General features: G+C 48.6%; 2 protein-coding genes across 2 annotated transcripts; both read right to left on the reverse strand.

The window, feature by feature from the left end:
• Positions 1-1,639: 1,639 nt before the first annotated feature.
• TOR1A (torsin family 1 member A) lies at positions 1,640-8,905 on the reverse strand. The gene is made up of 5 exons (XM_041726436.1): positions 8,632-8,905; positions 7,938-8,203; positions 6,660-6,835; positions 6,435-6,562; positions 1,640-2,260 (listed from the first exon to the last, which is right to left on the reverse strand). The coding sequence occupies exons 1-5, from the start codon at positions 8,807-8,809 to the stop codon at positions 2,010-2,012; spliced, it is 999 nt and encodes a 332-aa protein (XP_041582370.1). The 5' UTR covers positions 8,810-8,905; the 3' UTR covers positions 1,640-2,009.
• Positions 8,906-10,089: 1,184 nt separating this feature from the next.
• Positions 10,090-16,956, reverse strand: C12H9orf78 (chromosome 12 C9orf78 homolog). The gene is made up of 9 exons (XM_041726438.1): positions 16,790-16,956; positions 16,390-16,449; positions 15,172-15,223; positions 14,970-15,040; positions 14,130-14,207; positions 13,187-13,384; positions 12,380-12,516; positions 12,188-12,286; positions 10,090-10,747 (listed from the first exon to the last, which is right to left on the reverse strand). Exons 1-9 carry the CDS (start codon positions 16,870-16,872, stop codon positions 10,656-10,658), a joined length of 870 nt encoding a protein of 289 aa, XP_041582372.1. The 5' UTR covers positions 16,873-16,956; the 3' UTR covers positions 10,090-10,655.
• Positions 16,957-17,075: the final 119 nt, after the last annotated feature.

The raw sequence follows: 17,075 nt of genomic DNA on the forward strand, positions 1-17,075 counted from the left end.
AAAGACCCAACACTTGCAGCTGTCGTTAGGAGGCCTGGACGCCCTTAAAGATTAAGGAGGCTCTTTGCAGGCCAGGTACCACGAGGCAGAGGGGTCCAGTGGCAGCAGGGTGCCAGCGGGGTGCCAGCTGGTCCTTGGCCTGCAGGCACACGTGAGTTTACATACAGGTATGTGCAGCCTCCTAACAGTGCTCTATACTCCGCCTGGCATCTCAGCTGGGATTATGTCTCTAGATTTGACTCCACAGCTGGGTGTCAAGAGTGCCATGAAGCCCAGTGCAGCGGAGCAAAAAGCGAGTAGGGATCCTCAGAGTCCCTGCACTAGACTTCACTCCAGCCTGCACCGCACCGGTTAGGTCTTACTTCATAGCTGAGGCACAGAAGACCTACACTGGAGGGCTTTTTTCTCCTTTAAAGGTGTATTCACAAGTTACAATTTTATTGTAAAATAGTACCTGTTTGAAGTTGTAAGTAAAAAACACTATTCTTGGCATCCTCGGGGTGGATGGGGGGCAGTTAAGCTTTTCTAAGAGGTTTTGGGGGTTCTCATTAAACAACAAAAATTAATGGGGCACCTGGGTAGCTCAGTTAAGTGTCTGCCTCTGGCTCAGGTCATGATCTCAGGGTCCTGGAATCAAGGCCTGTGTCAGGCTCCCTGCTCAGTGGGCAGTCTGCCTCCCCTTTCCTGCCCCTTGCCCCCCACTTGTATTCTCGATGTCTCTCTCAAATAAATAAAATATTTTTAGAAGGAAAAAGATCGAAAGAAAGAAAGAAAGAAAAAAAAAAAAGATCCTGAGAGACATGATGAGAAGACAGGCAGAGACAGGCAGAGGTAGAAGCAAGCTCCATGTGGGGAGCCCGATGTGGGACTTGATCCCAGGACCCCCGGGATCATGACCTGACCCAAAGGCGGCCCTCAACCACTGAACTACCCAAGTGTCCTAAATAAATAAAATCTTTAAAACAAAATAACAAAGGCTAATAATGAGTGCAGTTTTAAAAAATATGGCAAAACTTGCCAGACAACACATGGCTCATTCAGGAATGGAAAGCAGAGAAGGGTCTTCCTTTGCAAAGCTGAATGACTGGCAAGTGACAAGCTGGAAAGATTTTTCTTTTTTTCTTTTTTTTTTTAAGATTTTATTTTTATTTATTTATTCATGAGAGACACAGGCAGAGGGAGAAGCAGGCCCCATGCAGGGAGCCTGATGTGGGACTCGATCACGGGTCTCCAGGATCAGGCCCTGGGCTGAAGGTGGCGCTAAATCACTGAGCCACCAGGACTGCCCAGAAAGACTTTTCTTTCAAGGAAACTGTTTCTAACAAATGTTCACAATGTTGCTAAAATCATTCCCATAGTTCACAATGTTACTGAGATTGGAATGTTGGAAAGGGCTTATCTGTGACTTGCCTGAGTGTTCTCTTATACACTTGTCCTTTTATCTAAACACTTCCTTGCCCCTTGCTCGCGATGGTCATCCCGTGACAGGTCTGACCACTGCTCCAGCCTTGGTCCCCGGTTATGCCATCTTAGGGACTACATGCCAAGGACCCAGGCTTGTGCTTTTTTGCAGTAAAGACAAAACATTAGATGATATGGTGACAGGAACTTAAAAAAAACACACACAAAGCCAGCAATGTAGAGCCTGAAAAGTTTCTCATAATGTTAAAAACCATTTTAAATAAAGTTACCACATTTTCAATAAAACTTAGACGTCCTTCCTTGAAACAGAAACACTTGAGATTAAAACATGATTTTTAAAAAATCATGAGCCCTGGGCCGAGTGGATTGGGAGCTGCTTCCTCTTCTGAACGCTCTGGGGGCTCTTTCAAAGTCCATGATCTGTAGGGTAGGACACTGGCAAGGCTCTGCTGGATGAACACTGCCTGGGGCAATGCCTGTCCTGTCCCACAGGAAGCATTCACTTTAGTCCTCTTCCAGTGTATGAAGCTGGGGGAGATATAGGAAAAGAGCAGAGTGTTCCAACTTGAAGCAACTCCAGTGCCGTGTCAGTCATCGTAGTAGTAATCTAACTTGGTGAACACGGTTTTGCAGCCTTTGTCAGAGAAAACTCTCTCCTCTTTGGGGAAAAATGTCATCTCGTCGGCCACTTTGGTGACAATGTCCTCATCAATATCAAAGCCTCGGGACTGCATTTCAACTCTGATGCACATTTTTAGGTGTTTATATTCCAGGGGGAGGAAGGGAACAAAATAATCAATGAGATTTCGGTCAATTAGGCTGCTATGCCAGAAGCCACCTGGGAAAAAGAAAAAGGGGCTGTTCATCCATTGTCCACCTACCCACCCATCCATCCCTCACACATCCACTAGGTGCCAGACCCGGAGGTGGGGCCCACGATCCAATGAAACAGAAGTAACCTGGGACCTGTCCATGGGCACAATCAAACTGTGATGCCTTCAGGAGAGTAAAGCACAGGTGACATGGCACTTTCCTTATGCCTTGGGCTCAGGGGAGGCTTCTTGGATGGCCCTACAGATCTGAAGCGGGAGAGAGACAAATGAACCCAGGCTGCTGGGAACAAGCAGAGGCGGAGGGCAGTACGGAGGGGACCAGGTCTCCAGGCTGGCAGGGTTTCAGAGAAAGCTCAAGGAGAAGGGAGTCCCCAGGGAGGGACTAGCCACTCCTTTACTTGGGGAACCCAGACTCACTGGACTTTTGGCAGCTGGATCAGCAACAGGGCAGAAACCAGCACTGCTGCCCGCACGTGCAAAACACAGCACATCCAAACCACATGGGGCATTGAGAAACTGAGAACTAGAACCCTCAGCACCATACTGTGTGAACACAGCACTCTGGTGCGGCCACAGGGTACAGACTTTGCTGTGTGTTTTCACCAGGGATGAGTGCTGGCTCTATGTGCACCCACCCACTGACCCAGTCACATTCCCTCCTGGATTCCCGGGGGGGACCCAGCACACGCTCCCTCCTGACAATAGCACACCTGCTGCTGGATCACACCCAGCACTTCCACACTTGGAACAGTTTCTGTTCTGCTTTGCTGCTTAACTCTGGTGCCTTAATTCTGGTCTCATTCTGACACCAATTCTGACATGTGGAGGGTTTTTTTTTTTTTTTCACACCTTCAAGCAATTCTCCAATACCAGCTGGGTGTGCTACAATTCAGTTCAGTAAAAGCCCATCACCCAGATGGAAGGACGGCAGCAAGATGGAAGAGACGCAGAGGGCAGGGAATGCAGAGAGGATGTGAAGCTTCTATGCCCCCTCCCAGGGGACCACTCTCTGCCACCCTCCATGCGTTCAATCTGGAAGCTCTCTGAACCTCCATTCTTTTGGATATTTATGGAAGCTTCGTTACATAGGCATGTCTGATCAAATCACTGATTGCCACTGGTGACTGATTCCACCTCCAGCCCCTGGCCTGTCCCCAGGGGTCACGGGATGGCGCTGAAAGTTCCAACCCTCCAGGTACAATGCTTGGTTCCCCTGGAAACCGGAGCATGCCCCTTAGATGCTTCCCCAAAGTCCTCTTATTTACACAAACTCAGGTTTGGTTAACAAGTTTGTTATAAATATCAAGACATCTTTATGGCTCTTGTTACTTAGGAAATTCTGAGTGTTTTAGGAGAATTGTACCAGAAATGGTGACAAAGAGCTAATACGTATTTCTTTTTATAAATCACAACCAAAACATACTCTCTCCTTTCTTAGCAGTGCTTTGCATGGAACTGGTGCTCAATAAAGATCTCACTGCCTGGATGGGGTGGAGTATGGCCATGGGAAAGAACAAAGCTAGTGGCTCACAAGTGGGACAGCTCATTTCCTGAAGGCCTGCTGTGTCAGGCAAGGCAAGCCCTACACCCTGGGGAGAGAGCACGGAGCCAGGCAGACATGGATGCTGCCCTCAGGGATTCACACCCTGATAAGCCGGTTCACAATTTCAGATAGTGACCGGGGCTGTGAGCACTGAAATGGGGCGAGTGGGCAAGGAGGACAGGCTACTTGGCCAGGGTGGGCAGCCAAGGCCCAGCTGAGAAGGTGACCTCCGCGCAGAGCCCACACGGCCAGAACAGCACCACGGGAAGTGCTCTGGCAGGACAAGGATCTCAGTCTCTTGAGAAATCACCTATGGACGACCGCTCCCCAATCTGTACCCTTAGCTGAGCACCCCTGGGGAACCCCACTGAACAGCCAAACATCTGCCCTGCATCTCTACAGGGGTGCCTCGCTCACCGTTCACAACTGTCTCCATCTCCCATCTGGCCCCACAAACTTGCAAATCCATAGTCTGTCCCCTGAAATGGCAGTGCCACCCTTTCCACTGAGCAAGCCGGATCCCTGATTCGGTGCTCTCTCATTACCACACTGATCCTTCAGGAAATGTGACGGCACCTTCTAAATGTTTCTCCTTTCGAAACGCATCCTCATCACACCATGTCGCCCGATCCCACTGCTGGCACAAGGGGCCAGGCCACCAGCATCTCTCCTCTACACTGTCGGACAGCTCCTGCCTGTGTCCCTGCCTCTGCTGCCTTCAGTCTGTTCACTTAAAACCAAGCCTGGTCATGTCACTGTTTGCTCAAAACACTCTAGGGGCTCCCTCCTCCATTAGGAGTCAAACCCAAAGCCTCTCAATGGCTCTCTGGGCCTTCCATGACCAGTACTGCCAGTGCAAGTCTCACCTCTTATCTGACCCCCTCTTCTCCTTTGTTCCTCCTGGACCCCCACAGGAATCCTGGGCATACCCCCACCTCAGGGCCCTGCATGTGCTGTTCCCTCTGATGGAATGCTGTTCCCTGTGGTATCCACATGGCTCACACCCTCATCCTTGGATCAGGTCAAATGTCACCCTCACAGTGAGCCATTCCTGACCACTCTATTTAAAACTGTAGCCCATCCTCAGTCCAGCACCCTCAAGCCCTCTTTATTGACTTACTTTTTACCTATTGGGGGTGGAGAGGAAAACATATCTCTATCTCTACATAGATACACATATCTCATCATCCGACCCACTTCCTTCCTTATTTATTACCATTAGGATATAAACTCCTTGAGGATAAGGATTTGCTTTTGTTCACTGTGATGTCCCCAGCTGGACTAGTGCCTGTTACCTAGTAGGGGCTCAATAAACATCTGTGGAATGAATGAATGAATGAGTTCAGCCATCTGCCTGAGGCCACAATCAGAAATGGCCAGGTCCGTCAATTCTGAAGCTTATTCTCTGGAACCCTCTGAAACCTCCCAGCACATGGGTTCTAGGCAACTGGCCTCATCTTGCTGCAGCATTTAGGCTAAGGTTTCTAGTGCATGTGTTCATACTGCTTGCATGCCAGGAAACCATCCAACAGGTTACAAAATATCCTGGCTTTCATAGTAAATACTCCAGCTACACAAACAGATACAAAACACTCCATACTGGGCAGCCTGGGTGGCTCAGCGGTTTAGCGCTGTCTTCGGCCCAGGGCCTGATCCTGGGGACCCGGGATCGAGTCCCACATCGGGCTCCCTGCATGGAGCCTGCCTCTCCCTCTGCCTGTGTCTCTGCCATTCTCTCTCTCTCTGTGTCTCTCATGAATAAAACAAAACAAAACAAACAAAACAAACAAACAAACAAAAACCCCATACTGTTCACGTATTTCTGCAATAACATAAATTCCTTATTTCAAAGGAGAATTTTTGTTTTCTAAGCTCATGAAGGAAACTGAACAAAGCAGACTTTAATGGTAACAGCCCACATGGCTCCCAGGTAACCTGGTGAATCATTCTGCATTGTGGGGTCTTCCTCTCTCTAAGGGTTCAAGGTCAAAGGTGTGTGAGTTCACTGGGAAAACCAGGAGTTTGGCAGTGAAAGGCTCAGGCTCTGGGATCAAAGACACCAAACAGGCCGGGCGGCCTAGGGCAAGTGGCTCCCTCTGGGCCTCAGTTTCCTTGGGGACAGTGACAGTTTCTACCCCACAAAGTTATTGTGGAGATCAGAGGATATCTGCAGGTAGAACGTTCTACATGGTGTCCAGTGCAGAACAAGGGCCCATCCACTGCTTGGCTGTTATTCTTGTGCACAGAACCTCAGTTCCTGGGCAACACAGAAAAGAAAGGGACCTGAGAGGTCCTCTCTTTTGGAGGCACAACTACAGCAGCCCTTCTTTGCTCAGCTGCCTGCTTTTCTTCCACAAAGAAATAGGATATAGCTAAAGAAAACAAGGAACTAGTTTTTAAGACCTTGGTAATCAAGAACATCCCTCTTTCTTTAGAACAGCACTTTCTAAACTTTAGGGTATATAAAAGCCACTTGGAGCTTAACACAAATTCTTCCAAGAAATTCTGCCTCAGTACGTCTGAAGAAGGGACTGAGAAGTGGCATTTCTAGCCAGCTCCCGGGCTACGGTGATGCCAATGATCTACAGCTTAGTGACAGTCATGAATGAGAGAGGTTAGTAAAAGCGGGCACTTACTGTTCTTGTTATTAAAGGCCGACACGGACAAGGCCGGCTCCATGTCTTTGAGCCGGATCTCTTCCCTCTGCTTTCCACTCCTCCAGAAATCCAAAGCCACGTCTGTGATCCTTTCTGCTCCAGCATTGCTGCAACAGAATGCCGGTGAGTGAGGACTGGGCTTCGTTCTGAAGCCCACGGACTTGGGCTCAGGGTTCTTCAATCATGTCCCGGCCCGGACCTTACCTGAGAAATATGAAGATGGCTTTCTGGTAGGAAACCCCATCCACATGATCATAATAGTCTAGGAAAGGTTTGATGGCATCTATGAGGCCGGCATGCATCTTGTCCATCTCATCGAATATGAAGATGGATCTGGCACAGGCGCTCACGTTGCTACGTATCCACAATTGTAACTGGTCCTTGAGTGACAAAGGGGAAAAGCCAACACAAAGTTCTCAGCAAGTACAATGGAAACAACTGGCATAAGCGTCAATGCTACAACTGTTTCCACAATGGCCTTGTTTACGGAAGGCTCACTGCATGCTCGGCACTGTACTAAGAACTTTACACACACAAGCTCCTTGGTTCCTCACAACTCCATGCAGCGCATGTTATCATACCCATTTTATTGATAAGGAGACTGAGGTACAGAGCTTCATCATCTTGCCTAAGATTACAAAATTAGTACGTGGTAGAGCTGGGATCCGAACCCTGCCCTGCCTGACTCCAAAGCCCCACGTTGATTATAATTCCTGTGCTGTGTGGATATCATAGTGATGCCGTGTCACTGAATTGCTGGTCCTTCTCATTAAAATGGCGATGTTAATACATATCCTGTGTGCACACCAGGCTTCTTCAGTCCCAAGATGACAAAGGTGGCAGGTGGGAGAGTTAGGACTCACAACCAGGTGTGTCTGCCGCCAAAGTCCAGGTTATTAATCAGTGAGTTAAGCCGTAAAAGCAGTTTGTAACACTTCAGCTAAACAACCTTAGGCCTTTCTAGAAATGTGTCCTCTTTTACACACTGAGTGAAATGTGATGCTCCTTAGGTTGGACGTAATGACATCCACCTCTAACCCCACTTACTGAACTGAGAATCATACCGGGCCGTTTTCAGCAACCACCGCAGAGCCTGGATGGTATAATCGCCCCATACATGTCAAACCCTCCTAACTTCCACACCTTTCAAAGGGGAACCCACACGTGTAGACGTCTTCAGGGCTCACTCATTCTTTTCTTCTTTTTTTAAAGATTTATTTATTTATTCAGAGAGAGCGAGAGAGAGGCAGAGACACAGGCAGAGGGAGAAGCAGGCTCCATGCAGGGAGCCCAAAACGTGGGACTCGATCCCGGGTCTCCAGGACCACACCCCGGGCTGCAGGCAGGCGGCGCTAAACCACTGTGCCACCGGGGCTGCCCAGGGCTCACTGAGTCTAACTCGCAATCCCCAAATCCTACCCCACAACAAAGAAACCCCCAACCCTGCATCATCCAGGAAGGATTCCAACATTCTGCTCTTGCCTTATACAGGGTGATGTTGGAGGCATGTGGAAAGTGCAGCGTGGCCACAAACAGGTGGACATAGTCACTGTTCAGACCTCCCTCGTAAATATTCTCCGCGATGATCTTGCTGACAAAATTTTTGCCCGTGCCCGTCCACCCGTGCAGAGAAAGGGTGAGAGGTTTCTTCGGCTTCGGGTTGCTTATGAAGCCAGACACAGCATTTAAGATGACTTTCTTTGCGAGATGCTGTCCAAAGAGCTTGCTGTCCAGATCCTTCTGCAGCGCTGGGAAAAACAAAGCTAGTCAGCGAGGGGGTGGCTGTGTGTCTGGCGCGAGCTAGCCGAGGAGCGTACAGGCGCGTGGGGCGGCCGGCAAGGCCGGCGAAGCTGCTGGAGCACCCGGCGAGCCGCGGGGGGCGGGGGGCGGGGGGCTGGAGGCCGCGCCAGGCCGCGCCCCGCCCCGCCCCGCCCCGCCCCGCAGGAGAGGGCTGGCTGCGGCCGCCGCCCGCGCCGCCGGGACACTTCCCACCACGCCTCCCGCCCCAGCTGGGAAGAAGCGAAACTCTTGGCGGAGGAGGCGGCCCGGCCCGCAGCCCGCCGGCTCGGGTCTCCGACCAACGCTGGCCCGTCCCCAGTCGTGGCCGGGAGCCGCTCCGGCTGCGGCCCCCGCTCCCCCGGCCCGGCCCCGCCGGCCGCCCGCCCGCCCGTCCTACCCTCCCGGCTGAGGCTCCGCTTCTGGCCGCAGCACTCCGTGAAGAGGCAGTAGAGGCGCGGGTAGATGTAGCCGGTGAGGACGCCGGCCAGGGCCAGTCCCAGGCTGATGGGCTCCACCGCCCGCACCGCCAACGGCGCCAGCAGCAGCAGGCCCAGCACGGCCCGGCCCAGCTTCATGCCCGGACCCGCGCCGCCCCGCGCGTTCTGGCGCTGTCGCGGACCGGCGCTACCGCCAGACCGCGCTTCCGGTTCCTCCCCGACGCGGCCGCCATCTTTGTGCGGGGCGGGCCTCCTCGCGTCGCCATCTTTGTGCGGGGTGGGGCGGAGCCCTCCGCCGCTTCCGGGAGGCGAGCCCCTGAGCGCCCGAGGCCGCGGGGGTGGGGGCGGCACTATTTTAAAAGTAAGCCTATTTTCTGCGAACAATTTTAGATATATGGAAAAGTTGAGAAGACAGTACAGCGAGGTATGCCCTCCCACGTAATTTCTCTTATTAACATACTAGTATGTTATATTCATTTAAAATAATGAACCTACATTGATACAACTAAAATTTGTTCATTTTTCCTTAAGTTTTTACCTGATGTCCTGTATCTGAGCTAGGATCCCATCCAGGATACCACATTATATTTCGTTCTCATGTCTCCTTAGGCTCCTCCTTGGCTGAGACTTTCTCAAGCCCTCCTTGGTTTTGATGACCTTGACAGTTTTGGGGGAGTGCTGGTCAAATTTTTTGTAGGATACCCCGCTGTTGGGATGGGATGTTTTTCTCATTATTAGACTGGGGATAGCAGTGTTGGGGAGGTACATTCTAGATGTGGGTACCCTGCTATTTTCATGACATGATATGAATGATACAGCAACATGATTTATGACTATTACTGACCTTCACCACCTCGATGAGGTCGTGTTCCTCAGATTTCTCCAGAAAAATTACTTACACTCATTCACTCAGTCAGGGTTTTGAGGATTCCCCATGTGTTGGGTTATGGACTAGACTTTGGGGATTTAAGAAAATGAGGTAGATGTGATTCCTGCCTTCACTGACCATGCATTCTAATGGAGGAAAAAATAGAAAAATAAAACACTCTCCATTTTACAGATGAGAAAACAAGCACAGAGGGAAAGAGATCTGTCCAAGGGCAAAATAGGCTGTGAGCAGGGCTCAGCTCAGACTCCAAGCCAAAGTCTCTAACCACAACATCCACTCTAAAAATCAGCCCAAAGGTCAACCAAACTGGCTCTTTTCTCATCTCAACTTGTGTAAGTGCTCAGGTAAATGAAAGCACAGGGGGCACTGCCCCCAACAGCCAGCTGATTGGAGCCTGCCGATGTCTTTTAAACTCAAAGAGAAAATCTCTCAGTAAACAAATTTTGCTTTTGAGCTACCAACCCCCACCTCCAGGCTCACAACACATTACCTAGTGTTAGTATAAGGAGACACAATACAAACAAGAAGGTTGGATTCATTTCATATTTAATACTTAAGTCCTAAAAATGATAGAAACTGTTTGTCTTTCTTAGTGAAAACAGGTGACTGTAAAAGTCAAAAAATATCAGTGTCCCTTTGATCCCATCCTAGATTTTCCTGCTGTCAGGTGGATCCATCATAAACAGTGAAGGATGTATCTCTGAACTCCAGGTATTTGAAAGTAGAAGACACGATTGCATATATAATAATTAGCAGCACAACCTAAAGAGTTTATCTCACTCTGAACAGCTGTTTCCTCCAGACTCAGGGCCAATATTAAGAGAAAGTCAACATATTTACAAACAAGATTTAATAACGCTCACAAGAATAGAATTTGCCCCCAAATAGGGAAACTACACATTGTTTCAAAAGGTTATAAATGCAGTGCCTGAAAAATCCAGCAGGTAAGCAGCAGGACTAAGAGTCTGTTTTTGGAATGGTCTGCTAGCAAATAGAACAGAAGCAAACTTCTGTTCAAGAAGCATTTCATCAAGGGAGTATGGGAGGGACAGCACTATTTACATCCCAGTCTGCAACTTCTCCCTTCTCCCACCCTTAGTACCGTCTGTTCATCTTCTTGAACTTCTCATAGTGATAGTCGTCAGTGGCCTTCTCATTAGCAGGACGCTTGCGGTTAGGAGGGGACCCTGCAAAGGAAGAGGAAAAGCTGTTTGCCGCGTTGGAAGCCACCGATGGGTTTCAGCTCTGCTTAGGCTAGGACCAAGCCTGTCTCATTCCCCACAGGAGCCCCAGTGCCTACCTGGGTAAATAGGAACCTGGTAGGGCCTCAGTAAATACTTGTTATTGAGTGAATGAAAATTAACATAGGGTGGAGTCAAGTGACAGTATGGTGGCATATGCAGATATCAGCAGCAGACTAGGTGGCCAGACAGTCGGTGTTTCACTGCAGTGAGAGTCTGGCTATGTACAAGGCCTGGTGCTTAACACTTTGAGATACGACTTCTTTTAACCTTCACAGCAATTTGAACAGGGGCATGTTGCCATCACTGTCCAGAGTGACTTCCTCAGGGTCGCTCAGAAAGCAAAAGTAGGTTGAGAGTTGAACCCAAGTCTGGTGACACCAAAGTCCTTGCTTACTATGTGTGAATAACACAAAACTCTGGCAATCAAAGACTATGCAACCAAGATGGTACAGAAAATAATTTCCCAAGTAGGAGGGAAAGGAAAACAATAGCCTGCTCAGCTTTTCCTTAGGATCATCCCCCCTCCTCCCACTGGTGCTGGTTAGCAAGAGGGAAAGGGACACAGCTGGATGTTGCTAGTGGGGGAACAAATCACCCCACTTCTAGAGGAGCATTTGGTGACTTCTTGGCCTGGAGCCTAAGGACATGATATAGGCAAAAAGTGTTTAAAAGGGAAAGATTAAATAAATAAATAAATAAATAAATAAATAAATAAATAAATAAATAAATAGGAAAGATGAGAAACAACCTAAGTGTTTGTCCAGCCAGTGTTTAAAAGGGAAAGATGAAAATAAATAAATAAATAAATAAATAAATAAATAAATGGGAAAGATGAGAAACAACCTAAGTGTTTGTCCAGTCCAGTTTGAACTACAGTATATCCCTACAGTAGAACATGAGATGGCCACTCAACAGTAAAATGTCTATCTACTGTCATAGAGAGACATGCAGGGCACACTACTGAGTAAAAATCTATGAGATCCTATTGTATGTATACAGTATATGTTTCTATACACGTTTTTTTAAAGTCTGGAAGGTTATACATAAAAATGTTAGCAGCGCATATCTTTGGGTGAAACTGTGAGTAACTTTTAATTTATTTTTGCTCATTGAAATGTCCTAGTTTTTTAATTCTCTATTATATTTGATAGCCCAGTGAATCCTCGAAGCAACCCCAAATGTGTGGTTTTATTACTATCCCCATTTACAGATGAGTAAACCGAGGCCTGGAAAGGGGAAGGCACATGGCCATGGTCCAGAGCATAGAGTGGAACCCAGGTGCCCTGGCCCCACAGCCCAGGCTCTACCCCAGCCAAAGTCCACCCTGCCTCCACGGGCCCCAATGACTGCTCCAGGCAGCTCTTAGGCCTCTGATACACTCACGCTCAGGCTCTGGCTTTTCGGTGTCACCCACTCTCAAGGGTCGGGCTTTGGGCTCATCTTTGTTTCTCCGTACGGGGGCATTGAGCTCCTCATGATAAACTGGATCAAAAGAGACCAGGGAATGTGTCAGACAAAGTATGGGAATGAGGGGACCTCACACCAATGTGGCAGGGCTACTTCCCCAGAGCTTACATCGGTTGTGCTGCACATAATTCACGGCCATATTGGTGGGCACGAAAGATGTCTCACTGTCTTTCTTCTTGTTCTGCTGCTCTGCCAGCAGACGGGCCTTGGCATCCTCCGTGGAAATGATATTTTTTATTTTAGCACTGTGGGGAAAAAGGAGCCACATGTGTTAGATTGCCTTACCTTTGGTCCTCAGACAGAATTAATGGTCAGGCTAGAAGCCCACCAGTGCATAAGGAGATTCACTTTCTTGGAGCACAGTGCTCTACAGTTTACCAAAGCTAGAAGTCCAGAAAAGAGGAGGGAATCTAGATGTCTTCCAGCTTCCTACAGCACCCAAAGAGGATTCTGACCATCGTATTTCTTCCATAACAATCCTGTGTTAGAGCAGAGGTTTTGCAAAAAATAAAAAGGAGGATCATGGGGTAGGTAAGCCTTCAACATTGCTCCTGCTAGAATAAAAGAGAGGAATACAAGGGTCTGAATAGAACTGAAGAGCTGTGAACAAAGAATAAAAGCAAACACTTGTATACAAATATCGAATCATTATGTTGTATACCTGAAACCAATATAATGCTACTGTATCTCAAGAAACAAAACAGCACACTTTTGCTTTCAGGAGACTGTCCCTTAAGTCTCATAATACCAAGTAATCCTCCAGAGACACTGTGGGCACAAACATCTCAGCCTGCCAGAGAAAATATAGTTGTTATTTGTGAGTTTCCAAGGAGACAGTCCCCTTAACTGGAAAGCAGAGCGTTCTTCAGTGGGCTAGGGGCAGGGGAGAGGCCAGACCAGGGGTCTGAAACGTACTCGATGCCCAGGTCCACCTCGGGGATGCCGCTCAGCATCTGGTTGGAAAGCATCTCTTCGGTCTTCTTTGCTGAGGAAACACGGATGTTTTCTGGAAGTTCGTAGAGACAGTCCTCTGCATTCTTCGGCTTGACTTTCTGTTCTTCATGTTCCACAATCCCTTTCCTCTTTTTCAGCTCTGTCTCAATATACTTCATCCTGAAATGAGAAAGCCACAGGCCTCAGGGAGAGGCAGGAAGTTCACAAAAAATGTCTTTGAAATTAGTGGTCCCCAACACTGGCCCACAGGGCAGTGATGGTCCATGAAGTTTTCATCAGTTCATGGAAAAATGAGATACAGAAAAATAACTTGAATTTTTTCATCAAGCAAATTTTTTTCAACTTAAAGCACTAACCTCTATTATGACATTATGCCCTCCCAATCTATTGATGTTAATAGATGTAAGGCTCATTGAAGACAGAATGGTAATGGTAGATGTAGTCATTTGTTTAAGTCGTGTTAACAAAAAAGTGGGCAAGTCCGATGTTTCTTCCTACAAGTTCAGGAAAATATTACTAGTCAAGGAATCTAAAATTCCAAGAACCACCCTTTTAAAGAATTTTTAGGGGGATGCCTGGGTGGCTCAGCGGTTAAGCATCTGCCTTCGGCTCAGGTCGTGATCCTAGAGTCCTGGGATCGAGTCCCACATCGGGCTCCCTGCATGGAGCCTGCTTCTCCCTCTGCCTGTGTCTCTCTGCCTCTCTCTCTCTTTCTGTCTCTCATGAAGAAATAAATAAAAAATCTTAAAAAAGAAAAAATGAATTTTTAGGAAAGCCTAGGTAGGGTATCAGGCCAACTTTGCTGCCTTTGGATAATTCTGGATAATGTCACCTGTGACTAAATATCTTGGACTCTATCTGGCTGGAGTCAACCCCTAATCACTCACAGCAAACTGATACCCACATGTCGGCATCCTCATCCCTTCTGTTGGTTTCTGCGGAAAATGACGTCCCCAGGTGGAGGTCTTCCTCTTCACTGATCCTAAAAGGAGAAGCAATGAAGCAGTCTTAAAGTCACAACTCAGTGAGGCCAAATTTGATATTATACAAGCAAAACGTGCTCAAAAAAGTACTTATGGTTGGGGAAAAAAGTGCTTATGGTTGGGAAAAAATATATACATGATACGTAAGGAGAAGAAACAGAAGAAAGCAAAACTGTTGGCCTCTGGAGATTTCTCTGGGGAATGAGTAGATACTTTTATTTCTTACTTTTCTACTATTTTTATAATTGTGTTTTTATGTTCTTTTTAGGACATTAAAAAAAAAAAAAACTTCTACATGGATTTGAAACACACTAAACAATGCACCTTTATGAAAGGAGAGTATCTGTAGCACACTAAGCTAACTTTTCAAGAGTTTTTGCTTTTGGGGTGCCAGCAGGGCTCAGTTGGTTGAACATCGAACTCTTGATTTCGGCTCAGGTCCAGATCTCAGGGTTGTGGGATCAAGCCCCCCGCTGGGCTGCATGCTCAGCAGAGTCTTCTGGAGATTCTCTCCCTCCCTCTCCCTCTGCCCCTCTGCCAGCGCATGTGTGTGCACACGCACACTCTCTAAAATAAATAAAATCTTTAAAAAAAAAGTTTCTGCTTTCATTTGTTTTTAAGCTACATACCCTTTACAAAGCACAAAGGAAACTTCAGGATGTCTCACTAAAGCTGCTGCTGCAGGCCCCAGCTCTCTGGGGTCACAAAGACCCAGGCAGGGCCTATAAGTTAATGTGTACCTCAGTGATGCCTGCACTTACTTATCTTTGCCTCTTTCCTTCAGTTTCTTCATGTCCACCATACCACCTGTCTTCATCTGAAAGGGATCATCCTGCAGAAAGCAAACACAATTAGAAGGAAGCATCTATATAATTGGCAGTAGCCTTCTTTTTTAAAAAACACAACCACCCACTGGAGAGCAGCCACAGCTTCCCATTACCCAGGGAGGACCCCACAACTTACCACTAGGGTGGTCTCTTCTTGTACCTTCTCTCCTACCAGCAGGGCCACAGCACTGAGCAAAAACAAAAAAGGAAAAGTGAGAGAGAGTGAGAGTGAGAGAGAAATGGCACAACCGAGATATGAGAAAAAACACTTAGGAAGTTTGTACGTTTGCAACATTAGAGCAAAGGCAAGATCTGTGGAGTGGGCCTCAAAGCCAGATGGGAAAGCCTACAAGCATGAAACGCAGTTCAGCGAGCACTGGGTTGGGGGAGGGTAGGGTGAAGTGGTACACTCTCTTACAAGGCCATTTGACATTATCTTGGCATGGAAACCTCATTACTAAGATTAGCCTTTGGGCAAAATGAAGCTGAAGGCAGATGTAGAAAAATACCTATTGCACCCTTATTTGGTGATCATTTGCGTTTTGGCCCTTACTAAGTAGGGGATTAACTGACAAATTATGGCACATGCACGTGGCAGAATACTATACTGCCCCTAAAAAGTTTTTTTTTGGAAAAATAACCCACAATGTTAATGCCCGAAATGTGAAAATGAGTTGCAAACAGCATAGAAGGAAAGCACTCACAATCTCTACAAAAGAGACAAAACAGATTGGCCAGAACATTGAATGCTAACACTGGTTACCTGTGGATGGGAGAAGTATGGGTGCCGATTATTTTTCTGATTACACTTTTCTAAATTTTCCAAACTTTTTTTTAAAATTTTTTTTTATTTATTATTTATGATGGTCACACACAGAGAGAGAGAGAGGGGGGCAGAGACATAGGCAGAGGGAGAGGCAGGCTCCATGCACCGGGAGCCTCATGTGGGATTCGATCCCGGGTCTACAGGATCGCGCCCTGGGCCAAAGGCAAGTGCTAAACCGCTGCGCCACCCAGGGATCCCAAATTTTCCAAACTTCTAACAGTAAATGTGCATTTCACAATCGGGTCCAAGAAAAACATGAGTTAATATATCGGGCGCAATAAAACCACGAGTTAATAACCCGTTTCTGCACCTCTGGAGCAAACCTCAAGACCACACAGGTGAGACCATCTCCTGATTAAACATCTATAAACAACGCTGCACTCCTTTCGGGGCAGTGGACGCCCTACAGTGTGTCAAGAGAAGGAGCTCTGAGGTCATCGTGACGGCGACCCAGGCGGAGGCGTATCCCTGCCACCACCGCCGCCTGCCGCCGCCTCCTCCTCCTCCGGGTCCCCTCGTGGTACCCACCTCACCCCGTTGGGCCTCTTCCTCAAGTTTTGCACCTCGCGAGTCTCTTCCAGTTTTAATCTGAAAAAAGGCAACGCACAGACTTAGAGACCCTCCGCGGAGTCCAGACTTAAAAGGCAGCTTCGACGGGTGCCCGGCCCAGGTGCTGAACGGCCGGCACAATGGTCCAGGAGACGACCCTGCGCTTAGAACCACTGGGTGTCAGATCCACTGTGCATCCTGGGGACACCTCTCCCAACTGTGCGGCCTTGCGGCGGGGGCCTCAAGCCTAGGAGCCTCAGTTTTTTTGTCTGCAGAAAGGGACAACAATCTCCGCTCACAAAGAGGCGCCTCGCGGGTGAGGAGTCCCACCGTCGGTTCTCTCTCTTCTTGCCCCTTGAAAGCCCCATCCCAAACGCACCGAACCTCCTCTGAGTCCTGCTCATCTTCCTCCGACTCCGAGTCGGCCCGGCGCCGCCGGAAACTCTTGCCGGTGACCGGCATGGTAGCGCCGGCCCCGCGGTCCCGCCGCCGCGCCCCTGTTCCCGGGCCGGGGCTGCTTCCGGCGCGTAGCAGTGCGGTCAGAGCGCAGGGAGCCTGGCGCCGGCCCCGCCTGGCCCCGCCCCACGCTCGTCTGGCCCCGCCCCCGGCCCACACTGCCCGCCGGCCCCGCCCCCAGCCGTGGCGTCCGCCTCTCCCGATTGGGC

This window comes from Vulpes lagopus, chromosome 12 (genome assembly GCF_018345385.1).
Source record: "Vulpes lagopus strain Blue_001 chromosome 12, ASM1834538v1, whole genome shotgun sequence".
NCBI classification, from domain to species: Eukaryota; Metazoa; Chordata; class Mammalia; order Carnivora; family Canidae; genus Vulpes; species Vulpes lagopus.